Source organism: Coccomyxa subellipsoidea, assembly GCF_000258705.1.
Source record: "Coccomyxa subellipsoidea C-169, whole genome shotgun sequence".
Classification (NCBI taxonomy): Eukaryota; Viridiplantae; Chlorophyta; class Trebouxiophyceae; family Coccomyxaceae; genus Coccomyxa; species Coccomyxa subellipsoidea.
This window is the reverse complement of record NW_005178027.1, coordinates 491-25,691: the sequence shown is the minus strand read 5'-3', so window position 1 is coordinate 25,691 and position 25,201 is coordinate 491. Positions and strand designations below refer to the sequence as shown.

General features: G+C 52.3%; 7 protein-coding genes across 7 annotated transcripts; 2 read left to right on the top strand and 5 right to left on the bottom strand.

Moving 5' to 3' along the window:
- Positions 1 to 50: 50 nt before the first annotated feature.
- Positions 51 to 1,972, bottom strand: COCSUDRAFT_54377 (hypothetical protein). The gene is made up of 5 exons (XM_005644535.1): positions 1,778 to 1,972; positions 1,281 to 1,460; positions 868 to 939; positions 554 to 678; positions 51 to 233 (listed from the first exon to the last, which is right to left on the bottom strand). Exons 1-5 carry the CDS (start codon positions 1,955 to 1,957, stop codon positions 188 to 190), a joined length of 603 nt encoding a protein of 200 aa, XP_005644592.1. The 5' UTR covers positions 1,958 to 1,972; the 3' UTR covers positions 51 to 187.
- Positions 1,973 to 5,111: 3,139 nt separating this feature from the next.
- On the bottom strand, positions 5,112 to 7,624 carry COCSUDRAFT_18872 (kinase-like protein; the record flags this gene model as incomplete). Its single annotated transcript, XM_005644534.1, has 6 exons — positions 5,112 to 5,368; positions 5,639 to 5,933; positions 6,418 to 6,558; positions 6,882 to 7,025; positions 7,256 to 7,321; positions 7,430 to 7,624. 6 exons carry the CDS (start codon positions 7,622 to 7,624, stop codon positions 5,112 to 5,114), a joined length of 1,098 nt encoding a protein of 365 aa, XP_005644591.1.
- An 805-nt stretch (positions 7,625 to 8,429) lies between these two features.
- COCSUDRAFT_30721 (tyrosine tRNA ligase) lies at positions 8,430 to 11,806 on the bottom strand. The gene is made up of 9 exons (XM_005644533.1): positions 11,660 to 11,806; positions 11,378 to 11,525; positions 11,208 to 11,269; positions 10,950 to 11,073; positions 10,706 to 10,795; positions 10,196 to 10,306; positions 9,749 to 9,877; positions 9,128 to 9,327; positions 8,430 to 8,731 (listed from the first exon to the last, which is right to left on the bottom strand). The coding sequence occupies exons 1-9, from the start codon at positions 11,776 to 11,778 to the stop codon at positions 8,545 to 8,547; spliced, it is 1,170 nt and encodes a 389-aa protein (XP_005644590.1). The 5' UTR covers positions 11,779 to 11,806; the 3' UTR covers positions 8,430 to 8,544.
- Positions 11,807 to 12,837: 1,031 nt separating this feature from the next.
- Positions 12,838 to 14,513, top strand: COCSUDRAFT_44025 (hypothetical protein; the record flags this gene model as incomplete). The annotated part of the gene is made up of 4 exons (XM_005644532.1): positions 12,838 to 13,039; positions 13,256 to 13,473; positions 13,658 to 13,790; positions 13,978 to 14,513. 4 exons carry the CDS (start codon positions 12,838 to 12,840, stop codon positions 14,511 to 14,513), a joined length of 1,089 nt encoding a protein of 362 aa, XP_005644589.1.
- A 62-nt stretch (positions 14,514 to 14,575) lies between these two features.
- COCSUDRAFT_48583 (hypothetical protein) lies at positions 14,576 to 17,154 on the bottom strand. Its single transcript, XM_005644531.1, has 7 exons — positions 17,013 to 17,154; positions 16,672 to 16,797; positions 16,454 to 16,572; positions 16,008 to 16,188; positions 15,611 to 15,773; positions 15,226 to 15,360; positions 14,576 to 14,983 (listed from the first exon to the last, which is right to left on the bottom strand). Exons 1-7 carry the CDS (start codon positions 17,095 to 17,097, stop codon positions 14,824 to 14,826), a joined length of 969 nt encoding a protein of 322 aa, XP_005644588.1. The 5' UTR covers positions 17,098 to 17,154; the 3' UTR covers positions 14,576 to 14,823.
- Positions 17,155 to 17,495: 341 nt separating this feature from the next.
- On the bottom strand, positions 17,496 to 19,048 carry COCSUDRAFT_57768 (cyclophilin-like protein; the record flags this gene model as incomplete). Its single annotated transcript, XM_005644530.1, has 6 exons — positions 17,496 to 17,649; positions 17,750 to 17,865; positions 18,034 to 18,156; positions 18,412 to 18,502; positions 18,685 to 18,838; positions 18,997 to 19,048. 6 exons carry the CDS (start codon positions 19,046 to 19,048, stop codon positions 17,496 to 17,498), a joined length of 690 nt encoding a protein of 229 aa, XP_005644587.1.
- Positions 19,049 to 20,082: 1,034 nt separating this feature from the next.
- COCSUDRAFT_57767 (hypothetical protein) lies at positions 20,083 to 24,948 on the top strand (the record flags this gene model as incomplete). The annotated part of the gene is made up of 14 exons (XM_005644529.1): positions 20,083 to 20,157; positions 20,301 to 20,456; positions 20,700 to 20,867; positions 21,075 to 21,194; positions 21,346 to 21,454; positions 21,565 to 21,675; positions 22,173 to 22,328; positions 22,448 to 22,564; positions 22,783 to 23,179; positions 23,388 to 23,563; positions 23,774 to 23,921; positions 24,112 to 24,369; positions 24,574 to 24,701; positions 24,827 to 24,948. The coding sequence occupies 14 exons, from the start codon at positions 20,083 to 20,085 to the stop codon at positions 24,946 to 24,948; spliced, it is 2,241 nt and encodes a 746-aa protein (XP_005644586.1).
- Positions 24,949 to 25,201: the final 253 nt, after the last annotated feature.

Genomic DNA, 25,201 nt, shown 5'->3' with positions numbered 1-25,201 from the left:
TGTGGCTTGGAGGTCATCACCATGGCCCTTGCCTTTTTGATTCGAATCTTCATACTGTACTTGCCCCTGTCATCTGCATGTCCATGTGCCTCGCCAAAGCATTCTTGGACTTGAAAAATACAAATGCAAGTTGCTGTTGATGTCAGCAGCAGGATCCAGGGTGTGCGGCCCCCTGCCAGGTTCAGCTTCAGTGCTTGGGCAGCCCACTGCCATTGAGGGAAGGCTCCTCCTTCCTGCATGTCAGCGCAGTCAGTCAGCAAGGCATTGTTGTGCGTTAAAATTTGTCAATCTGCAAGGGATATCCGCGCAGCTATCTGTACAGTGCTCAAGTGAATTGAAACACCTATTGGCTTGTGCACAGAATGTTGAGATGTCATTAGGTAAGGGGAGGTAGCGCTGACAGCGGTGTTCAAGCGGCAAATCAAGAAGCCAGAGCACAAGACCGGCTTCAACAAGCTGGTCAAGAACGTTGCAGGCAGCTCCCGCTGAAAGAAGTGTCCCTCTGATCTAGGCAAAGCATGCCCTGCAGCGCCATCAGGGAGAAGGGGCGTACTGCTCGTCAAATCGGAAGACCACATTGCCCTCGCGGTCGCGCGCGGCTGTCGCAGCGACGCCCCCGGCCTCAAAGAGCGAGGCCTCCTTCAGCTTCAGCCGCGCCTCCATGTCGCGCAGCTTCGCCTGTTGTAGCGTGCACACTCTGTTCAGTCGCTACTACGTCACTTTCCAAACAATCTGTGCAATTCCAAAGACTTTCTTGACATGCTAAGGAATTGTAGCATTTATCCACGACGCCACAGCTGCCTGATGAGCCTGCAGATTCTGCATCATGAGGCACTTGTTTTGAAATTTGAAGGAATAGGAGGGCACCTCCATGCGGTCGTACTCTGCTTTCAGCCGCGCCTGCTCATCCTGCAGGCCTCCAAGATTGTCCTTCTTGGCCTGCCACACCCATTCACACACCCATCAGCACCCTAGATACCGTATACCCATACCCTGCCATGCTTAATGCTCAAGTGTTCCATTGCCCAGACACCCGCCTGATGCACTCAAGGTAGCCGCTGTTGCAAGGTCTCACAGATCTGCCTTGTGTGTGTCAATTCCTTGTAGAGAGATATTTTGTGACACCTGCCTGACGCAGTTCAGCTGCCCACGTGGTATTCTTCTTCAAACACTGAATGTGATTCAAGGTAAACAAGTATGCAGGTTGGAAACCTTGTGTTTTTATAAGGGATTGCACACAGAAGCAGATTCAATTACGTCTTGCAACAACGGCTGCTCACCTTGGCTTCGGCGGCGGCACGCTTGGCCTCGGTCTCTGCGGCTGCGCGGTCGGCCTCGGCCTTCTTGGAGGCTTGTGAGCGCTGGTAGGCCTCCACCTCGCTCAGCAGCGCCTTGAACTCGCGGAACAGCGCCACGCGCCGCGGCTCCGGCACCGCCTCAAACCGCGGGTCCGTCCACATCTGCACACAGCGTGCTCAGATCAAATAATGTGATACCTCAGCAACTGAAAGTGATGACAAGCACAATCTCCATCGCAATACTCGGTACATGATGTCTATCAGCATGAGCATTTGCAAGCTCCAAAGGTGCGAAGCATCATAACTCGCCGGGTTTGATCTTGTCCTCGTGTTGCTTTATTATCTGGATAGTTAGATGTCAAGGAAGAAGGCTGAAGCTGCATCATGTGATCGCGCACCTATTGGCAAGCAGCAAAGTGCGCCCTCCGCCCAAAGAGGATGCACCCTGCACATTGTAAAATCTGGGCAGGGCAGTGCACCTTGCGCTTGACGAGGGGCCAGCTGGTGCCGGCGGTGATGCCGGGGGTGGCCTCCAACAGGGATTTGAAGCCAGCCTCCGCGCGCAGCTCACCCCGCACCTCCAGGAACACACGCTGCTGCTCCTCGGGGCTTAGAGCAGCTGGGGCGGCCAGGTCGAGCTCTTTGAGCTGCTGCCGCATCGCTCGCAGCTCGCTCGTCGCTGTCATGCCCAGCTCGCGCAGCAGCGCCTGCATGCAGAAGACATTTTTTGAGCTTAAATATACACAAGGGTGATTCAGTTTGTGCATATCTGGGAACAGTCACTGAACCCCCAACAGCTGGAGTGAAGGCATGCCGTTGCATGGCTGACCACGATAAGACGGGTACGCATCAGTCAGAATCACAACAGACGATCAGCAAGAGCCACAGGTTCCAGCCATGCACAAGCATTTCGAAATAACTTCGTGTACGGCAGAAGTAAAGCTTGCCTGGTCAGCAGCATCCAAGCACATGTCAGCATGTGTTAGCATTCAAGTTTGTGAGCAAGCACCTTTGTCACAGCTACACGTCCATCTTGCAGGTCCTCAGCAAAGCATTGCATATACTTGGGCTCAGAGCCGTGCGACACGCACCTTGTAATTCTCGGCTGCGGCCACGCGCTCCTTGGCAGCCTTGGCCTCTTCCAGCTGTGCGAGCGCCTCCTTGAACGTCACAAACATCTGCTCACGCTGCGGCTCCGCAATGGCCACGCACCGCGGGTCGGCCTCAAACTGTGCCGAGACGTCGGCCCATGCGGCTGTGGCTGTGACTGGGGGGTCCCGTGCCCCCCGCAACATCTCCATGAATGCCGCGCTCGCGCGCCGCGTCGGCCGCGCCGGTGCGGGCCGGGCAGACGCCTGCGTAAAACACTTCGCCACACTTATGTTATATCTTGATGGATTTGCAGATGTGAAACAAGCAAATACCCTACAAGCGACCAGACAACATCCCCGCATTTAGAACATCTTCTTGGCAACATTTGTGTCTTGGTGCATGCTATGCGCGCAGCGTTAAATATGGGAGGTATGTACCATTGTATGTGCCGTACCACATGCTTCCTGTAACTTTCTTGTGCAGGAACAATATATCTTCGGAGTCCTGTGCCCAAGTCAGCATCAGGCCAACATTGAATCCGGGCCATCAGCCCGGTTACTGTTGGGCCCCGTCAGTATGACTCACCGTGGCGGGCGTGGCTGCGCGAGGGGTGGCATCGGCACGCGACAGCGCCTTCTCAGCGTCCTTGCCGATGGACGCGGCCAGGCCGCTGGCCACGCGCACTGCCAGCCCTGTGAACTTTAGCCCAGTGTAAAGGCCGGTGACTGCCGCGCCCGCGATTGCCTTGCCGGCGCGCGAGCTCGCGCTGTCTTCCGCCTCCTTTGGTGCCTCTGGCTCTTCGCAAGAAATGCCTTTGTTATGAAAATGTTTCAGAGCATCAGGCAGCCTCGAGCATGATGCAATAATGCAGCACATTTTACTATCTTGCTGCGTGCAGCATGAGCTTCCTCCAGGTTCTCCTCTCGCCGAAAAATGATTTGAGATGTGCAGAAATTAAAAGAGAGCAGAGGCTCTGTGCAACGTGCAAGAAATAATATCTCTTAAACAGTCCAGCAACAGAGAGGTAGGTGCGCACCAGGCTCTTTGATGACAGGCTCGGCCTTCTTTGGTCCGGTCCCGACGACGCCAAATTCTGCCAGGGTCACCCTCTTCATGATGCCGCGCGCAACCTTCTCCTCTGCAGTACCCCCGGTAGTTCCTGCGCCATAGCCGGGGCGCAGCTTCCCCGTAGGAACGCCCTCTGGGACAGGCGCGCTGCTGGCAGCCTTGCCCCCAAAGAGGCCCCTCAGCGTGCGCTGCGCGGAAGCTGCTGTGGAAGTGAACTCCTTTGTGAGAGAGTTCAGCTGGCCCTGCAACAGAAATTGGTTTGAATTCAGCTCTGCTAAATAGCACAATCATCCTGCATACTTTATGTGCAACCCTGAATCAACAGCTGCACTGAACTACTGGCAAGCATGGAAAAGAAACATGTCTGATGGCAGAATGCATTGGCATAGGCGCAGGGATTGAAACCATGTGTGTCAGAACCCAATTTGTGCAAATTGAAGCATTATGGTTGAGAAAATGAGCGCCATTTAGTTCGATGGAAGGGGAACTGCACTGGGTGTGTGAAGGGGCCTGCACCTGCATGCTCGTAAGTGCGGAGCTCTCCTTGGCGATTTGAGCCTCCAGCTGCGCGCGTGTGCGACCATCCTTGCTGTCCAGGTCGTCCTGCAGCTTCTTGATCTTTGTGGTCTGCTGGTCGAGCGCCTCCGCCTGACCAGCAAAGTCAGCTCAGAACTCAGTGATATTTGGATCCTTGCCTCAGGATCATGTCTTTCCTTGTATTTCCACGGTAATACCCATTTTCATGCACATGCCCATTGCTTGCAAATTTGCGACAATAGCTGCGCACAAACTAAAACACAAGAGTCACGGCCACACAGAACTCACATTGTCAGGGCCCAGCATGCAGCAGCGCCTTTTGCCCAGGTAAGGTGAGGGCAGCACTGGGAACACGTTTGCCGGCAGAAATAACACACCTGCATGACGATGCGCGACTCCAGGTCAAACAGTTTGCCGGTGGCACGGCGCCAGATGGACATAGCCGCGTCCGTAACGGACCCGCCCTGCCGCGCGCGCTCCAGCACCTCCCCGGTCCCCCCGGCCGTGCCCCCCGCCCACTTAATGTCCGGCTGCACCACCGGCAGCGCTGCCTGCACTCGCCGCGCAAATGACTAATTTATGGGGTTAAGTAGTAATCCGATGGTTTCAGGTGTGGAACCGCATGGAAGCGCAACAGCATGCAAGCCAAACATGGTTTCTCCGGGCCCCGGAGATGGCGAGTCAAGATAAAGAGGCAGGTATAGAGGGTCATGACGGCTCAAAGACAGTGTTGATGTGGTGCAGCACCTGCTTGAGGAAGCGGTGCTTCAGGGCTGCGAAGATGCGCAGCCGCGCGCCTCTGCCCTCATTGATGAAGTCCACGCCGCCGTCCTCTCTGACCTGCATGGCCGACACACGTCAGTGTCATGGTCCACCAAAGCCTGCCTGAAAGGACTACTCTGACAAGCTGTGTGCGAGCATGGATGCAACAAAATTTTTGTTGCAAGTCCGTAGCATCCATTCAAGACAACCCAGAGGTGTAAAGAAGAAAAAAAGATTCGTTAGAAATTGCCATACGGTGCCCACCACTGCCAAGGTAGAAGTGCACCACGGGGCGTAGAGCTGCGGTAGCCCTTGCATCAGCCTTCCTTAGAGTGTTACCTGGAAGTTGAGTGTTCAAAACAAAACATGGACCCAGTCTGTACGCGTAAGCCGCATGCCCACCTCGAGCTTGCGCGGCCGCAGCAGCGCCTGCACGAGGTCCCATCCGGCGCCGTTGTCGGCGTCGAGCGCAGCCGACTGCGAAGCCGGCAGCCGCTCCCGCGCGCGCCACTCGGCGAGGTCGCAGCGCTGCGCCTGCAGTTGCTTGTTAAACGCGCGAAGCGACCCCGCCGACCGCAGCTTGGGCACCGCCAGCTGCATCAGCACCAGCCCTGCGCGCACAGCTTCGCATCAGTGCTGCAAACTCACCATCCATAAGAAGCATGAACTGCTAAGGACAAGGCCAGCAACAACCGGTCTGTCTTTGACACATTTCCCCTCTTGAATTCGTTTGACAATTCAAACGTCAGAGCTCTCAAAAGCAAATGCAGCTTTTCTAAGGGCGCATGCCAGTGTAGTGATCAGGCAGAAGTATACAGGAAGTCTGGATGAAAGGAGATGGTAGGACAGTAAAAGGAGCTGCAGGATGCTGGGAGTCACACCTGTGGAGAAGGAGTCAAAGCAGTCTGGTTTGTGGCGGGACCAGAGCAGGGGGGATATGGCGAGTTTGAGGGGCGCCAGCTGGCGGCCGAGGTGGGGGGCGCTGGTGGGCAGGCAATATTGCTCTGGGGGGCAGTAGCTGGGGTCCAGAATGGACTCATCGGGGGTGTAATTCGTGCCGTTGCGCAGATCGGCTGCCGCGCCCAGATCAATCAGCTTGAAGCGGCGCTCCTTCTCGGCCAGAACCAGGTTCAGGGGCTTCACATCGCGGTGCACCACGCCAGCATTGTGCAGCGCCTGTTACAGGAAATGACGTTTTCAGCAGCTGTGATGAGTGACCTGTTGCAATGCAGAAGCGAAGAGCTGCTTAGACAGCACGCTGCTAAGGCAGCCTGCTGCTGTGCATGGGCTGCAGGCGCAAGCCCATAGCGGCGTGGAAAAACAGAAAAAGAAATTTCGCAGCACGAGCAAGAATCCCCCCCTGACGGCCTTGCTCTGATGCGAAAGCGCATCTTTCCATGTTCCATCCCTGCATCATGTTGCGATGCATGAGCCTCGGCAACCTCCTTGGAAGTCAAAGACACAGAATACAAATCTATGTCAAGAAATACAGGCTACAGGCGAGCGATTTTGCACAGTTAAAAGTCCAAATTTTGTGTGTTGGTGCCTTCCCATTGGCAATTCTATCAATCTTCCCTTTGTGGAGTGAGCACTAGTGTTCAGGGCACGGCAGAAAGCCTCACAGCATGCATGCCAAATAGGGTGTAGATAAGTGGCCCACCGTGAGGCACTCGAAGATGTGCTTCATGACAGTTGCCGGAACGGCCTCCTCGGGCACAGCCAGGTCCTTTGCGAGTGCGCGGATGCAGTCGCGCCGCTTCAGGTAGTACGCCAGCGTCTTGGAGCCCTCATACCTCCACACCTGCACCCATTCATGCACGTTTCGACAAATCTCACCAAAGATTTTGAAAATGCACATATTCGATCCTCACTGCTGCCAGGCTGAAAATTGCAGAGGCGTTCAGATGGATGTGTGCGTATCTGAACGAGTTGCTTGCCTCTGCCAGGCTTCATTACCATTCAAGCAGAAACACAAAAAGCAATCGGACACCCCACACATCCCCCTGAATGCTTTACAAACTTCAGCCTGCTCTCATCATCGCTGGCTTCAGCCAGCTGTTGCGATGCTGCCTGGGTGGTGGTTGCGACTATAAGAGCGCTAGGGGGAGGGCGGCTGATGCACACCAGCCAGAGGCCTGGGGTGAGGCGGTGGTTGGCCTCTTCTGGCTGCACAGCGCAGTGGCCCATGAAGTCGGCGATGCTCCCCCTTGCCTTGGAGGCCGCGTACACATTCAGGAGCAGCTCCATTTGGCCCATCTCCTCAGCGCCCTGCCACCAAAACGAATTGAGAAGCTTGTGAAAATGTCCCAGGTGTAGATCAAATAGCTTCTGCAATTGGATCATGACCAGACACGACAGATAGCTGTCACGTTGCAGGGATTCTTCCCCATATAAGTGCAGGAGGGCTGAAATGTTCATGCAAGATGGGCTGGGAACCATGGGGTTTGTTCAAGCAGCGATATCGAAGTCTGCAGGGTTTATTGAGTAGCAGCACACACCTCCACTCTCGTCTTCACCCTCTTGAGCACCACATGCTCGGAGGCCCCATTCCTTTTCAGCACTCCCTGGGGCAGATAAACAAATTTGAGGAACGATAATTCTGAAAAGGAGCGATGCAATCAAATTTTCTATTCTCAAATTCAATGATGATGCAATCAACGGTCGCAAGGTACCTCAAAGACTTGGCCGTAGGATCCTTCTCCAAGGGTGCCCTTCACAGTCACATCTTCAGCTTGAAAGCGCGGCCCTGTGGCTGTCAGCACGCCAGCGCACACATGCAGATTTTTCCTGGAGTATTTTCCCTGAAGATGTGGCGTCCTGAACGCTGCAAAGGCCTCCCTGGGCCTCAGTTGCAAGCTTGGCCTCATCATGACCTTAGCCCCGTTGGAAGCTTCTTTCCCGATAAAGAACTTGCCTTTGATTCGGCAATTATGATCTGCGTATCAGGAAATGTCCATGCTAAATACTGGACCTTCTATATGCACTCTGCTGCCAAATAATTTCCGACGGCGATTCTTTAAAATTACCTTGTTTGGACGATGTCTGAAAGAAGCGGATTCTTTCAGAATAGTAACACAAACTCAAAGGCTGCAAGACCTTTCAACCGTGTGCCCTGATTTCAAGGGGTGTGAAACAACAAACCTAAGCAGAACCAGTCCGGATGGTGTTTCGAAAACGCGCGTGTTCTGCAGAAAAGAGGATTTTACTTCGTTTTCTGCTTCCGATGGGACGCAAACCTGCGCCGACAAGAAAGGAGCTAGAAACAGCCCCGTCTCCTCAACGGATACATTGATTTGCCTTCGGGATACAGATCTTTAGCGAGAGGCTCGAAAAGCGCACTCCTGTATAGGCTCCCAAACCTTGGCACTTATCCACCCCGGAATGACCCTTAGATCCTGTAATGGCGTTACACCCTAGGCAAAGATCCTGAGCTTGAGCCTCCCAAAACAGCGACAACGGAGCACTTGTGTACATTACAAGCTAGGCCTGCATGGAAACCACTAGTGAACCGTACTGACTTGACCTTGCGAGGGCGCTCTTGCAACGCAGGCACGCTAGCATGAGAATGTGCACTGACTCTTGATCGGATTAAAATTTGTGTTAACCTGGTGCCACCTGTGCCACCAAGAAGCCCGGTACCAGTGCTGGGGTCTATGCAATTCAGACACCTCGGTGCAAAACCGTGTTACACATACCGTGACGCCTAACACCGTAACACTTTCAGGATTATCAGAAAACAGCAAATTTTACAGAAGACACATGCGTGTCCACTTTCACTAATTCTGCATCATCGCGTGATCTTAAACGAGCGGACATCTCGCAGTAGCTGCTTGGCCTCCGCATCATTCTCAAAGTGGTCGCGCACAGGCTGCAAAATTCCATTCAGCGCAGCCGCCAGAGCCGGCTTCATGTCACTGGGGTGCAGTGCGCCGCTCAAGTAATCCCCTTCCAACTCAGCAGCATCCAGGTACTCCCTGGAACGTCACAGCACCATTCAAGATACACTTGCTGTATTTTCTTAACCCAGGGGGACTTGGCCTCTGCCTTCTGGGTCCTGGGATGGACTTCTGGTCCAACCAGGTTAATTTCCAATCATCTGCTCAGGATTACTAAGCAGGTGGCAAAAAGGTGGAGTACTCTGGGCCACGCTGAATTATTTTCTGAGACCTTGATTCCATTGGATTGACATGCCACAGGTGGAGAAACTGCCAAGACAGGGATGGCTGGAGGGGAACTATTGAGAGTTTATGGCAAAGCACCTAGCCCTGACTGCTGGAACAAGCATGTCATTTTAAGTTCCTTGACTTAGGAATTGAGCAAATGCATTTTTGAGAATCACGCTTGTCTGTGATAGAAGCCCAGGACTGCACCTGCTGCCGCCGCTTTTTGGAGCTACGCTGAAGCTGCCGGTCCAGGGCAGGACGATGAGGGTAATGTACTTGATGCATGGGTTGCCCTCCACCTGGCGCTCTGGGCAGAAGGCGTTCCCTATCTTGCGCTCCACATCAGCCGCGCTGTCCTCCATGAATATCGCAGAGTTGGGGTCGCTCTTTGACATCTTCTCCTGACCCTGCAGTGTTGCAAGCAGACACTTTACCTCCGCTTGTCCCCCATCGTATTTTATTATTTTATCTATTTAATTACAATTTATAGGGTTTTGGGTGAGATTTTAGGGTTCATCACCCATCAATCTCCATGTGCAGTTACACTAGTGCACTGCAGTAGTAAAAAATCAGAAGTTCATCAAAGGCATAAATGTGCCTCCCTTGAGTCAGCACACTGTTACACACTAGGGGACCAAGCACCAAAGGGCCGGGACATGGAAATTGAGAGACAGAAAGTTTTGCTGCTATTCTTTTAAATCGCTGCCTTTCAGGCATCGTATTGATTAGCCTGTCAAGCTGGCATTTTAGCATCCAATGGACACCATGTTACAATGCATCACAAAAAGACAAGATTGCTAATAAAGTCATATAGATAAGGGTAAGGACCTCGAGCAGCCCTGGGAGCATCTCATGGGAGAGGATGACAGGCTTGAGCTTGCGCTTGATCTTGGTGCAGTACTCGCGCGCCAGCACATTAACCTTGCGTTGGTCCAGGCCCAGCTGGCAGATGTCCGCCTGATCAGGCACACCCAGTTCAAATTCAAACCCTCTGGGGCAATCAGGGATGGTACAGTATTCTGGTCAGGAGTGCAGATGGATTTAACAGTCTAACAATGATAACATATGTTATACTCCACAGTGCATGTACGTCCACACTTGATGTGCATGAGCTGTCATTGGCTGTGATTGGCTGGTACATGCGGAGGCCTTTGGTCAACTGATCTAGGGTCCCCTGGTATATGTACAACACTGCAGGCTGTCCTTTAGGACAAATCTACAATCTCACAATGTTGTTTGGACAACACTCAAATCAATTATTTATCCTCTGCACACCTTGAGGAAGAAGATGTCAGTGCACTGCATGCAGGGGTAGATGATCTGCGCAGGGCTCAGGTCATCCGTCTCGCTCCGGCCCATGATCTGCGTGCAGCGCAGAATGCGGTCCTGCAATAATATGGCAGCCCTCAGGGCAAAAATAGACAAAATGGCGCCTGCAGTAGCCGCGTGGCCAATCGTCTCTGACTGAATATTCTCGCAGTCTCAAAGTATCTCCTAGACTCACATCCTGCTGCGCCCGGAATTAGCTTTACGTTCCGCAGTCATCATCGACTCCGAAGTCGCGGGGGGATTATGATTGAGATAATCCATGCCAAGGGAGCACACCGACAAATCCACCTAAGGTCGAATAGCCCAAATCAGGTCTCAACTTGCTGGGACCTCTCACATCGCCACCTGCAGGGAGCTCTTTGGTTCCACGAATGGGAGATCTGGGGCTTCTGCAGAGAAGGGGGACAGTTCAGCAGTGTTCGGGGACTTGTGGAAATATGTCAAAGCGGGACGGACCTGCGTGAAGCTGTCCATAACATCCACCAGCATGTCATTGTACTCGCGCGCATGCTTTGCAATCTCCTCGCCCGCGTTGAGAAATAGTACCTGCAAAAAAGAAAGCCTCTGTCACAGCCCTGTGCAGATTTTCAACGTCAGGTTATGTCAGTCCTGTTGGTGCACGTGCACACGTAATGGCCAAGTCAACTTGGTTGCTTGTTAGGTAGCAAGGGCATGGAAGACTGATAGGGTGCTGCTGCACCTTCTCGCCAATGCCTTCCATGCCAATGGCCTTCCAGATCTCCACAAAGTAGCGCCCAGTGGTGCGGATCTTTTCGATGTCCCCGCCGAGCTTGTTGTTCATCTGTGCAAAGATGTCTGCTACCCTGCGTTCACATGTGATCACACTTCAGGGAGTGTGCAGGGAGTCGAACGCCACCAAAGCAACATGAGAACATTCCAGGTGTACCGTCCCTGTGAGGCAGGACTGGAGGGAGGCTCTAGACTCCAGTACACTCACCAGAACTTGAAGATGACTCCACATCGAGTGAGCTTGTTGACATTGAGGGCTTTCATGACTCCCTGCAAGCGGCCAGTGTAGATCAGGACTGGCGGAAACTCTTGCCAGGGGTATGCACAGAACATATAGGTGTGTAAGTCACAGAACAGTTATTACTATGAGGGGGTTACCTGTGCAATGTGCATGCGTCCTGAGGGCTCAAAGCCATCGTATGCTACAGGATTGGGTTTTTTGTCGAGCAAATTTTTCAGCTCTTCGGGTTGTATGCACTCTATGCCAACGCTACATGCGAGCTCCCATCTCTCCTCCAAAGTCAGCCTGGTGTCCACTTAAACTTCAAATGGAGTGTTTCGATTGACGTGCATGATCAGTGTGCACTCATCAACATTTGATCCCTAAAAGTTTACATACATTTGACAAGCACTGCAGGAGTATTCAAGTTGCATTCTTACTGTCTGTCTGTTGTCGCCAGCTCTCGCAGTCGTTGTGTTTGTCCTGGAGTTGAGGAAATGCCACTTGTTGTTGGCGCGTCCTCCTCAGCTTCGGTAGGACTGCGAGTTTCGGCACCCATCGTATTGATAGATCTCGTTCAAATGGAAGTTAAAGCCGATCAATGCTAAGCCAAGAAACTTCAAATCTTTTGAAGTCTTAGAGTCGGCGAAAACAGGACACGCTCTCGACATCGCCTCGTGCAAAATTTGCATATGCAGCTGTACGTACAGACTTTTCGACTTTTACAGGGCCTGATTATCTGATCTGGTTAATTACATGAAGAAAAGGCGAATCCCAATTTTTTTCCTGCTGGCAAGCTGTAAAGAACAATGCAATTAGAGGAGTTTAGTGGGCTGAAGTGACGTTAGCTTCGGCGGGACAAGAAGCTGGCCTGATCCAATTATATCATCTCCATCTCAGTTTCAATAGCAATAAAGTGTCGGATTGCCAATAATAGCATTGCCACAATGCAAATTGACTTCTTCATTGCCCATGAAGACAAGGCCCGAAGATCTGGTAAGACACGCTGAGATGTTGGAAGGTGCCGAACCAGGTTGTTTGATGCAGCTGCCTAACGACGTATGGCAGCGCATTTCTGATCACTTTACAACCAGGGAGTGGGTTAAAGGCTGTGGCTCCGTCAACAAGCTTCTTCATCAGCTGCAGCCAGCCCATGTGGAGATCTCAACCTCAAAATGGAATATTTCCAGATTTGTGCCTGGCAATATGGAGGCTGTTACAGGGTACAAATCCTAAAACAAAGCTTGAAGTTCTGTTCGATGAATCATTACATCAAATAAGTGCTGGGGTTGACTTGGAATTTTGTGGCCTGCAAGCTGGATGCTGCACCATTGGAGGGAAGCTCTCAGCATTGACATTACTATGTATCCGACCGTTAGACATATTTCAGTGGATACTCCTGACTTTCGTCATCTCCAGGGAACTGGGGTACTGGAGAGAGTGTCACAGGTATCATTTTTTCCATCACTCTTTTAAATTGCCAAACACCAATGCATTATTGCCAACACCCACCAGCCAAATTGTCGATCGACTTTGGTTCGTTTGGCAGGCAATAGCCTCCCAGTGTGGTGCGCCAGGAGCGCTGAGAGTGTTCAGGGGCTCCTTTGTGACCTGTCACATGGCCTACAAAGCCATGATGGCCAAGAATCGCTGTCGCACCGACGGCGCACGGCCAATCTACATTTTAGACGGCCCGCTGGAGTTCCATTGCGCGTGCTGGCTTCCCCTGATGGGCCGCCTCGCCGACCTGAACCTCTTCATCCCCCGCATTCCACCACTGCCAGCATTCGAGGAGCTGATGCACCTGCAGCTGCACATGAGTGCGTTGCATCCCCATTCCCAAACATACATATACACCATGTTTTCTTAGACTAGATTGCTCCTTAGTGGCAGTGTCTCCTTGCGGATAAGATATTTCATGGCACTTGGAAGTTCTTTGCATGAGTCAATTGTCCTGACAACTGTGACACGAATACTTTAACAATTAATTTGATGTGCTCGGAGGCTGATCCGACAACCTGCTGTGTGCTGTGCAGTGGACTTCAAGGGCGTGAATGACCAACTACAGGGGCTGCATTCCCTTGAGACCCTGCTGCTGTCCTGTGAGCACCTTGAGGCGGTGCTGCCCGAGCTGTGCTTGAGGGAATTGGTAAGGCTGCGCCATGTGCGCCTGGATGATGTCATCCCTGAGAAGCTGTCCCTGCCGCCCTCCTGCCGCATGGATCTGAAAGGGGAAGCCTCCTTCATGGATGAGGTACATTTTTGCGTTCCTGTTTCCTCCGTCCTGATGCCAGTATCTTTTTTGCACGTGCACAGTAGATCGGGGCCTCTACGCCATTCGTTATCACACACCAATGCGTTGCTGGAGACAGGAGGACCATAATAGTTTATCTCCCGTAGTAGATACTTCCGGGTGTGTCAGTGATCTGGTGTTGCAGGTGATTGGTCCTGAGTGGCAGGACGCCCTGAAGCAGCTGACAGCATGCACCTGCACATGGACCGTCACGCGCAAGACAGGGCTACGAGTGGTGAACGTGCAGGACCTACCAGAGTTTCTGTCCATGACGGCAGGTGAGGGACTGTCCTCTGAGGAAGGAAGGCTCAGCAGGATGTCTGATGCATTGATGGGATCACATGCTGCAATTTTCATCTGCCTTGAAAGTGCAAGAAACGTCTGTTGACCGTGTTGAGGCATTGTGTGATGATATTTGCTCAGACTCTGGCTTGGTTGATCTCGAAAAACACAAGTGCACTGCAGGGAGCATCCAGGAGCTGCGCCTCCATGGAGTGGGGATGCTGGACTTCTCAAAGGGCACGCAGCCCATGCTGTTAGACCCACACATCTTTTCAAGCCTGAAGGTTTTATGGATGAAGAGCGACATGAACATCCGGATCAACATACCACGAGACGTCCGCCTCACCAGCCTAGAAATCTACGTTGACACGCTTGGCCTGTACTTTGAGGATGCAGATGCCACCTGCCTGGACCTGGCAATTGTCAACATCCTTCACCGGTCTCGAGGGCCAGTCAGGGGCCAGATCGGCACATTGCAGCTGCAGGAGGCTTTTGACAGGAAGGGCATCAGCTTGAGCAGGAAGTACGTGGATGAAGGGTCAATCAGCAGCCAGGGGGATGCGGCCCTAGATGCATGTAAGCTAGGGCTGTCTTACGTCGGCATTTCTGAGAATTCAGACCTTGAGTATCACCTTGGCGTGTTCCGTGGAGCTCAGGCGGGCTGTCGCTGCAAGATGTGCTGGGCCTGCCGGAAGTTGGGAAGTATACCAAGAAGATAGGAATTGAACCAAAAGGATACTGGACCATCATGCAGCATGCATCTTGTTGCTCTGTACTTGTTGTGATTCAACACGTACTACAGCAGAGTGCCCACTTGCTCATGGCGCTCAGAGACAGACAGAATAATCGTTGTTATAGTTGCAGCTGGTGTTGGACATTGAGACCATAAATTGAAATCGCACCCAACAATAAGCAGTAACCTGCAACTTTGTATAGCAATGGCATGTGCAAGGCTTGCTTCCAAGCAAAGCAGTTGAGACAAATTCCATTCTCTTGTGGTGACGTGTAGATTGCGGTGCACAGCTGTTATTATTGCCTCTTTGGGATGCTGATGGGTCCCTGAGCAACAATGGCCCGGAAAGCGGCCATCTTTGCATCCTCAGCTGCCTGTGCAGCTGATAGCTTGTGATTCACCTCCTCCCGCTTTGCCATCTGCTGCTTCATCCGCCAATCTGACCTTTTGGCTTCCCTGCAGCAAAGCAAATGCGCAGTCATGCAACTAAAATGCACAATAACTGCAACCCAAATCCTCTTGTGGTATCAAAAGCACAACAAGAAATCCAGACTGTTGGCAGCATATTTTAGTGCTTCATTGCTTCACTCAGCTGGGTGCAGAGCAGAGTGCTTGCGGCATGATTCTGGCTGCAGGAGTCTACAGCAGTCCTGTCAATTGGGCATGCAAGGAGTTCGGGCAGAAAAGGAAATGCATGCCTGGCCTTGGCAGCCTCCAGCGAGTCATCACCCCCCATGACATCGCCGCCACCTGGCAGCTTCACGATGTCTGGCGATGCATCGCGCTCCCGTGCCGCCTCCCGCCGCGCCATCTTCTTTTCTATCTGCGCCTCCCTGCAGAATCAAAAACAAACGATAACGTTCAGCCTCCAATCCCTTCCCTTTTCACAATCACAGGCCTCCCCCTCAGCTTCATTGCTTTTCAAGAATGACACTGCGACAAAACAAGAAAAGTGCTCAAAAGTCAGAATACTACACTGGACCTCTTGGCGGCTATTTGTCACTGCCTGACGGCAGAAAAGAGTGTGATTCTGCAACAACATGAAGAAAGAGAAGTGGCTTAACAAGGCTCGAGATGACTCACCTGCCAGTTGCCTTGGGCAGTATCTCGTCCAGCGCCTCTTGCTGCTGAGCGCGCCAGTCCTTGCGCTCGGCCGCCACTGCCTGCTTCTGCGCTCCAAAGGTCTCCCTGTCATCCTCCAGCGCAGCTGCCATCCCCAGAGCCGCCCTCCCGCTCTCCTCAGTTCCTGCAAAGGAAGGGATATTCTCTTACAACTCCTGCTCAATTGTGAAAGGAGGAGGACAGATAGTACAAGTCACAACTTTCCATCCTCTGCAACTGTTAAATTGAGCTTCCACATCTTTCTGGAGTCACACTTTCCCCCTTATACAAAGTCCTGATTTGCATGATGTGCAACTTGAGGCAATGGCACAAAACAGCTACAAGAAGTGAACGGCATGTAATCTGCCCAGCACCTCACCTCTGATGCCCCAGGCGTGCTTGGTGCGGCGCAGTGATGTGTCGGTGATGCCACGGTAGTAGCGTGCTGGCAGCTTGCGCGCGTTCCAGTCGGCAACAAATCCGGCAAAGAGCGCATGCGTCTCCTCAGTGCTCAGCTCATTGAAGAACTGGCCCCTCTCCACTTGCAGCCACTCGCTGAACTGCGCACAGGCAGTCCCACCGCATAAGTGCTGTGAATTGCAGAAATCCAGAAATTTGCAAATTTACCCCATGTGCGCTTGGTCTCCTTTCACTTCTGCGTTTCATGATTGCGTGCCTGTGCAGCAGTTGGCAGACTCCTGCTATAAGCTCAGCTTGGTGTATTTTTGTGCGGCTGTGAAGAGCATCAAGCAGGACGCATGCACTGAACAGGAATAAAACACAAACACGCTGAAGTATCATTCCGCAGGTTGGAAAGAGCGGCACCTCGGCATTTTTTCTGAAATAGTCATCCTCAGTCAGCACGTTGATTGCTTCATTCTTTCTGAGGGGCTCATTGTCTTCTTCTGTGCCGGATTTACCTCCAGTCTCGCCGCCCTTGAGCTCTGTATCAGCAGTCCAGAACTCACCAGGCAGCAGAGTCTTCCCAACAAATATACACTTCAAGCACATTGAATTAAAGTGGCATATCTAGCGATGCGCACTCTGTTTTAAGAACTTCTTAGCTGCCTTCAGCAAATGCTTGTCCTCATCGCTCTTCTTGTGCTTTTTCTCCTTCTTGTGTTTCTTGCTGTGTTTGTGCTTCGACTTATCGTTTCTAGGCTCGTCGTCTGCAACACATGAGTACTAATGGATTTAAGAATTTTGAAAGTACCATTTTGTCGTCAAATTACACTCTTTGATGACAGTGTAAGAAACCATGTGAAAAGGCAGGCTAAGTGGGACACCCCTCGCTGGAGTGACCCGGACGCTGCACATTTGGTCTTTTCAAAATCCATGTACGGAAGATGTACGGAATGGAAGATCTAGATCTAGCATGACGCACCGCTCGATCCCGAATCATCGTCGCTGTCATCCTCCACATCTCTCTTGCGTTCATGCGCCTTCTTGCTTTTGCCTTCTTTTCCCATTTTCTGCTAAATTGAGAATTTTGAATGACTCCCGTTTTTGCGGAAAAGAGTTCCGTGTCAGCAAGGTCCCTCTGTGGAATGCAGTGAATTATGGCAAAATTTGCCAAGAGGAGCATGTGGGAGCCAGCTTCCGTCAGCTTCTGCATTACATGCCAATTCAGCTCAATGTCAAATTGACATTGTCAATGCAAAAGCTCAGTATTTAATTTTCTTACATGCATCAAGGTGGATGGGGTCACAGTGACGCCGTCACACCATATCTGCTTAAGATCATGTCACCCTCAATAATTGGACCTCCCACTGTTGCAAGCAATGTAGATGTTTGGTGACCACATGCATTGCCATTGCCCATGATAAATCGAGTCTACTGTGCACAGTCGTTGGTGAATGTGTAAGGCCTAGCTTCCTGGCTCATCTTGTTCTGATTCATCGTCGTCGTCGCTGGAATCACCAAGCACATCAGCCAGCATGGTGCGCTTTAAGGCCGGCTGCCTGTCACCAGCGCCTTCCCCAGCTTTCCTCCTCTGCTGCATGCCAGTCTCCAGTGCATCCCTGCCACATTCAGGTGTTTAGTAGAAGGTAGCCATGCAGCTAAGCAATGCATCTTGTAGTACTGAACACCGCTTTTGATATACCGGGTATTTCAGGTCACCTGACGGAATCTCTGGCTTGTCTGCTCTCTGCATGCAGCCTTGCTGCAGCCTGCTGAGGGGTCTCCTTCCTCTCCGCTTCCCTCCTAGCTGCTTCCTCCAGCGACTCATGCGTGCCCTATGCACACAAAAAAGTCCTTGAAAATCACAGAAACACTTCAGGAGAGCCTCAAGATGACAGAGCACAGCTCAATCAGTCAGCAATTGCAAAAGGAGCGTGAAAGTATGTGTACCTTTGGGTACATGGTGTAATGCGGCCTGAAGCAATTCTGGACTGGCCTCGCACCTGTGCATCGGTGAGACCGCAGGAAGTGATGCTTATCCTCTGCAGGGGAATGTCATCTGGGTCTGTGGCAGCCTCATTCACCTTCTCCAGAGTTTCCAGTCCCCTGTGCACTCGCCCCACCACCTGCGCACCCAGCTCACTCTCACCAATGGTGCCGAGAGAGCTTTTGCAGAGCAAGTATTTGCGTTGATGACTACCAGTCGCCATAAGTCGATTTCATTGACACAGCAGGGTGGCCCTTTGAAGGGCACAAAAAGACCCATCCGTTGCTGTCTCTTTTCACAATCAGGTAGAGGGCAAAAAGCTTCCCATGCAAAGCCTCTGACTCGCCTGGTAGTCGGTGTCCAGCGAGATTGACTTTGTGAGAGAGATGGCTACTTCAGAGCCATCGCCCGAGAGCGACACCACCCCTGCATGGTTGTGGTGCAGCCTATTGTACCGTCGCACACGCACACCAGCACCCTTGTACCTGGCATCTCCCACACCACAATTCAATACACCAGTGAAGGCGAGCACATATGCAGCAAAGTCTGCGTGGCAGACGTGGCTGCAATCCCGCTGAGGGAACAGGACTATCAAGAAAATATGGAAGGCATGGCAGTAGGGTCAAGGCAGCCAATCATGCGACTGAGGCGAGTCAGCTGAGCGCACCCACGTGAGGTGCCAAAGAACATGGCCATGTCGGGCAGCAGGCGGTGCACATAGGTGTGCTGGAGGGTATCCGTGGTGCCCTCACGGCACCTGTTTATCAGGTGGCGTGCAGCCAGTGGGGCCTGGTCCTCAAACACCTCCACGATTATCCTGCCTGCAGATAAACAGCAGTTGCTACATGGTCGCTTCATATCACTGACAACCAAGCAGCATGATTTACAGTGACACTGCATGTATGTACAGCGGGTGAGTTGCCCTGTACGGTCTAAAAGATGTCCTGTTCTTCAAGGAAGGTACCAAAGGCACACCTACCTAGATTCTCGCTGCCTTGAGTGACTTCGATGAAGACATGAGGTCGATTCATGTCTCTTTCTGGAAGGGGTGGCAGGGAATCAGAGTTTCTGCTGGCCTCCAGTGCAGGATGCTTCCCTGTCCTTTTGAAGATCTCCATGTTCTTTTTCATTTCTTTGCTAGTTGGAAACAGCTTTTTCCTGCCATCCCTGACATCTTTTGCGTCTCCAACGAAACGAGTCATTCTGTAGATCACTTGAAAGAAGCAAAGTGCTGGGCTAGTGTCGCCAAGATCCCCCTACAGAATGTACAACAGACAGGAGATGCACACTGATTTAGTTGTTGTTTTGAATGACTTACAGGCACCGTTTGAGCGCTTGTGTTTTTCTGAGAACTGATCACAATATATGTTATTTTTACTTCCAGCTGAAATAGAGTTTCAAAGCGAGGACGGAATAGATGGCGGTCGCTACTGCAGATCGAGAACGCAACGCGCGCTCAATTATATTGTTATCCCTGAAATTGGTGTCGTGAAGAGCATGTGCAGGTCCCCCCGCTCTTCCAGTCAATCTTGAAGCTTGCAGGGCATTCGCATCATGTGAACAGCACACTTCTCGAGCAATGTATGGAGTCTTCGGTGTTGACGTAGACAGTGCTTGAGGAAGCATACATTTCCGAAAAGCCAGATATATTCACATCCCTTGACTAGACAGGTGCCAGAGATTGTGCTGAACGACACCATCTAAAGGGCAAGACAGGTAATGCATCATCGAGATTTCCTCTGATATAGCGAGGGTGTGATAGTCTCGCCGTAAACGGGACGTATTGTTTTGGACGGTCCTCTTTGATCCTCACAGCAAGAGTATCATGATTATGATTCTGCTCTAAACTGTCTCAGACACTCTTACACAACATGCAGTCTGATCAGCACTTTCTCAGCGGGCCACCTCCCCCACCTCCTGGTGACCAGCTAGGTACATCAATTGAAGCGTTTCTATTCACCCTCAGTCACGTTTGCGCGCCCTGCTATCACATTTTTTGCTTGAAGCCAGATCCTGAGCAGCCTGAGGTGGCCTGACAGGTGTTCAGCGTCCTGGTCAGCAGCCCATGTATCCTGCTGGTGATGGGCAAGGCGGATGGAATGCACCAGGTCCATACATTGTCAGCAGTGACTTTGGCCAGGTATGCCCATGCTTCCAATGACTGTGCTATAATATTGCTTTACATGAGGGCAGGGTCAGACTAAAGCAACGGTGCGGGAGGTGATGGATCAGATAGTCTGTGCGACACTGCCGTGCGCTGGTAGCAATGAGGGGTGCCTGCAGGGGGGCCCGCCTCCGCCACCTCCGATGCCGCCCCCTGGAGATCCTCCAATCCCCTTGCAGGACCCCCCTCCGCCTTACTCTCAGGGCCCACCGGTCCCGATACCGCCACCGCTGCCTGACCAGCCCCCGGCCCCACCAGCAGACCCAGCTCAGCAGGTGGGCACTCTACACATCACAGCAATGATAAGTCCCTGGAAAGAAGAAACTGAATTATACACAGATTTTGTGAGCAGTGAGCTACTTGTTTGATATCTCCCTTGAAGAAGCTGTAAGATGCACTGGTTTTCGAGCCCTCTTTCAAGCTTGGGAAGATTTGTACAATTGCTATAGGAGCCATTGTAGGGTAGTCTTTTGGAAATCTCAAAAGAGGCACCTTACAGATTGGTGTGCTCTATGCAGTGGCCAGATCAGCAGGGCGCAGAGCTCTCACAGGAGCAGTATGCGGCCATGAATCCAGAGCAGCAAGCCGCATACTGGGCACAATGGCAGTATTACACACAGTACTATGACCAACAACAGCAACAGCAGCAGCCGTATCCACCTGCACAATACCAGCAGCCCAATCAGGTGGCAGATCTAGCCAATGCTTGCTGACTCTGCATGATAGCATTTAATTGGCATAGAGTGGGTGCATTACTTGTTTCAACACCCCGCAAATCCTTCAAACATACTGCATTGTGGAATGGAATGGAGGGATCTTTGGACCTTCCCCTAGAAATGGAACTGGGATTTTCTTGTGTCTCCTATGTGCTTATAGATGGCTGTGGTGTGCAGTATGAGCAGCAGCAGTGGGGACAGCAGTACGCTCAGCAGCCACTGCAACAGCCTCAGTACCCTCAGCCGGACTTAGGGGCCTACTACCAACAGCAGCAAATGCAGCAGATGCCCCAACAAGTCCTCAACCCTTCGCAGCCCCCCATGCAGCCCTACCCACCACAGGCATCCCTTCCTCTCGGCATTTCAGTGCAATTACCTTTTCACATTGCATCGTCTCAATCGTGCTTGCTCCCAGGGAATTCACAGCAATTTCACTGGTTGTCTGCAGGCCCAGTACCCAATGCCCTCGTCAGGCCAGATCATGTTTCATGCTTACAGTGGAGGTGCTCCCTCTGGTGTCCATGGGATCCAGATGCCCTATGGCCAAGCTGGGCCAGGTGATGTTTGCCCTAATCTCACTCTTGTCTCGCGTTTCTTATAGCTTCAATTCTGTGCACTGGGCGGCTGTTAGACATTGTGCAAAGGTGGTCGTCCATATCTGCTGCAGGGCTGGGGATGGCTGGTGCCTTATCAGCAGCACCGGCACCCAAGAGGACGGTGCCCAGTTGGCTGCGCGCAGAGATGCTCAAGCGTGGCATTAACCTCAATGCATCTGGAGGTACAGTGTCTTCACAGCCTGGTGCTGATGGACAACAGTGATGTTCATGTGTGTTGGCAAAGTTTTTCTTGTGAGACAAATTGCCCACCCATGTCCCTACGGGCAGTGTGGAGTGCAAGTTTCCAGGTCTGTGCGGATGGGGTGAAAGAAGAACGGAAGCCTGAAAGCCTGAACAGATTGTTTTCTTGATTGCGTCATTGACTGGTGGCCCCTGCGGTGATGTTCCCACAGCCCCCAAACAAAGTAGCGACAGCGACACTGAGCCTGACCAGGCAAAGTCCCGCAGGTTAGCTCAAGCGGGAAGCTCAAGGTGGGTTTTGTGATTCGGCCATCCTTGTCCCTTCCTAAGGCTCTTCCTGCCTGTTGCAAACTGCGTATCAAAAGCATCCTATCCATTGCCATGGGTGGGTTTCAAGTTCTGTAAATGAATGTGTTCACTGCTGAATGCAAGCACTGTCTCTTGTCCTGCAGATGGGGCGGTGGCACGGCGGGAGCAGGCAGCGGCGGCCGCCTAGCTGGGGGTGAGTCATCGGAGGAGGAAGAGGAAGCAGCCCAGCTGGGCCGGGCAGAGGAGCTGCGGAGGGAACGCCTCAATGCGCTCGTCAAGCGCAATTTGACCGCCATCCTGCTGGAGGTTACTGACGCAATGTTCGGTGCGTTTGCCTCGTCACCTTCTGCCAACTTAGCATCCTAGAAGCTCGGCCTGAGCTGGCTTGCATGTTTTCTTTGGACGAGAACATCCAGTCTTGATTGTTTCTCCATGCTTCTGCAGAGGAGGTAGCTGTGGATGTGTTCAAAGCTTCCCAGAAAAGCAAGTCTGCACCGACCTTCACTGGGGGTAAGGAGGAGAAGGCGGCTCCTGGCGGAGCTGTTGTCCTGACCCGAGAAGGTAAACCACCCTTGATGTCTTTATTTGCTATGTCCTCAGGTGGCTCCCACAAGGTATCTAAAATGTAATAATAATAGTATGTCTGTGGTGCATACTTGAGATTCTTCTTCCAGCTCGGTGGTGTGCTGTAGGCTGTATTTTAGTGAATCTTGGATTGTGGTTGCCAAACAGGGTGATGCGAGGGGTTTTTTCTGATGAAAGACATCCTGTTGCAACAGGCAGTGAAGAGGATGAAGGCAGTGGAGGGGGTGATGCATTGGGGCTGGGGTACGGCTCAGAGGATGCCTCAGACGATGAAGCTGAGCTGGAGCAGGTGCCTGCGCAAGAGGCCAGCAGCAAAGAAGCTGAGGTGGCTCCAGCTGAAGCAGCTGCTGCGGGACAAACAGGGGATCCTGTCGTGAGATTGTCACAGGAGGCCGAGGAGATCGAGAGTCACGCGCAACCAGGGATGCAGCAGGAGCAGGAAGCAGCCTCTGCTGGGGACGCTGCGCCGGCAGGTGCCAGCAGTGGGGAGGAGCCCCCACAAGCATCAGATGCTCCAGCGGCTGCAGCAGCTGCAGGATTTACTGCCCAGGTGGCCAATGGCGCTGCAGCGATATTTAGCAAGGGAGACAGGTGAGGCTTCACGGATCTGACCCCAATTCCTGGGCTTAGGGCTCTCTTACCCGATGCAACGGCATTCTGATCCATATTCCGGAGGGCTGCTGCAACAAGGCTTATGAGGCACAGGACTTCAACTTGCATTCACACCATAGATAAGATAGCGAGGTGTGCTGCCAGCTTTCTAATGCCCCTGATAAGTGAATGTGGCATGTGAGTGCAGCGTGTGGTACATTGACCGCGAGGGCAAGCGCTGCGCTGCTGTGGTGCTGGCGGTTGACGTGATGCACCCACCGCCGTCGTACTGCATCCACCTGGACGGCGCTAACAGCTCGCGCGAGACCGAGGGCCACCGCCTGGAGCCGCGTGCAGTCACGCACGCCCCTGCAGACCAGCCAGGTACTCGCACTGCGTTGCTTTTCACATCGGTCAAGAACAGGAAGTGCTGCCTTTGCTTACGTGCACTGAAAGAGGTGGAAAACACAAAACGATGTGCATCGGTATGATTTTGTCTGGTGGAAGCTGGCTTAATGCAGACTATGGGAACAGTGCTATTCTGCTTGTCGACTGGTGTACAGCCCGCCTTACTGGGTGCTTGTGCATGGATAGTGGCAGATGCGGAGCCTGAAAAAGGACCAGCGTCAGCAGGAGATGAGGTGGGCATGGCTGAGGGGAGTGCTGGCCCGGGTGCTGCTCCTGAGCTGACGGAGGAGAGAAGTCAAGGCAAAGACTTGGCAAAGCTGAAGGATACTGAAAGGTATGCATTTGCACATCCTGCTGCGATGTGATGCTCTTTCATAAAGAGTTTGAGGCCAAAACTTCGGACTGCTATGGTGTATGCCTGCAAAAGGTGCTGTGGTCTATGTATTGAAAACGAACTGGATCCTCAGCATCATCTGTACACAATCTAATGGTAATGAGATGACTCTGTTTCCATTTCTCTTCAGAGAAAAGAACAGAGGCAAGGAGCAGAAAGCAAAAGTGAAGGAGAAGGACAAGGAGAAGGACTCTGGTAGGGACAAGAAAGAGCGGGAGAGTGCCAGAAAGGGCAGAGATGCGAACAGCGACAGGAGAGCTGACAAAGCAGAAAAAGAAAAGGAGCGGGATAGAAAGAGCGAAAAGGAAGACATCAGGAAGCGGCGAAGGAGCAGCAGGTCTAGGAGCAGGGATCGCCTCAGGCGTGAGCGCAGCAGGAGCCGAGAAAGGTCAGCTCACGCTGTCGTTTCCAGAACGATGCCTCACAAAGTCAAGCAATTGTGTGACCACCACATCGTCATAGGATTGCCAGCATGTCTCTGAGGCACCGTTGAGATTGCTAGATTGGGGGGCTGAGTCTGAGGGGCTGCAGTGCTTACGTCTCACCGGCACGGCACAAAAGGACCTTTGTGCTGTGCGCTGTGCGCTGACAGGGAGCGCGAGCGTGAGAGGGAGAGGAGGGAGGAGAGGGAGAAGGAGCGCAGCAGGAAACACTCTGCCAGCAGGAGCCGCAGCCCTGCACGCAAACGCAGGCGCTCACGCACTGCCTCCCCTGCCAGAGGTGGGTGTTGTTGTTCCTGAATTCCCTCTTCTATTGGGCTGTTGCCAGAAGCTTGCACATGCGGCAGTCAGTGTTTTCCCCCACGAGCCATCGGTGGGATATTGAGAGAAATTGGAGTGGTGCAGACGAGGGGAGCAGAAGGCACAGGCATAGGGACAGCTCATCGCCCATTCCAAAGAAGAAGAGTGAGAAGAAGGACAGCAAGAAGGGCAAGGAAAAGGATCGCGAGGACAAAAGGAAGAAGTAGGGATTGCTTTCAGTGTTGTCAGGCTTTCAGGTGTGCGCTAGTCCTGGAAGGCCATTTCTGCCTTTGTGCACTGTCACAGGACACGAGAGAAATTGGGTAAAGAATGAAGACTTGTAAATGATCTTGTGCCTCGGTGCATATGAACTATTAGCTGCCAGATCAAATTATGGCTCAGATGTATCAATTGTCCCCTGCCCTAGCTATTTCTAGCGCCTATATATTTTAGGGTTTAGGGTTTAGGGTTAGGGGTTAG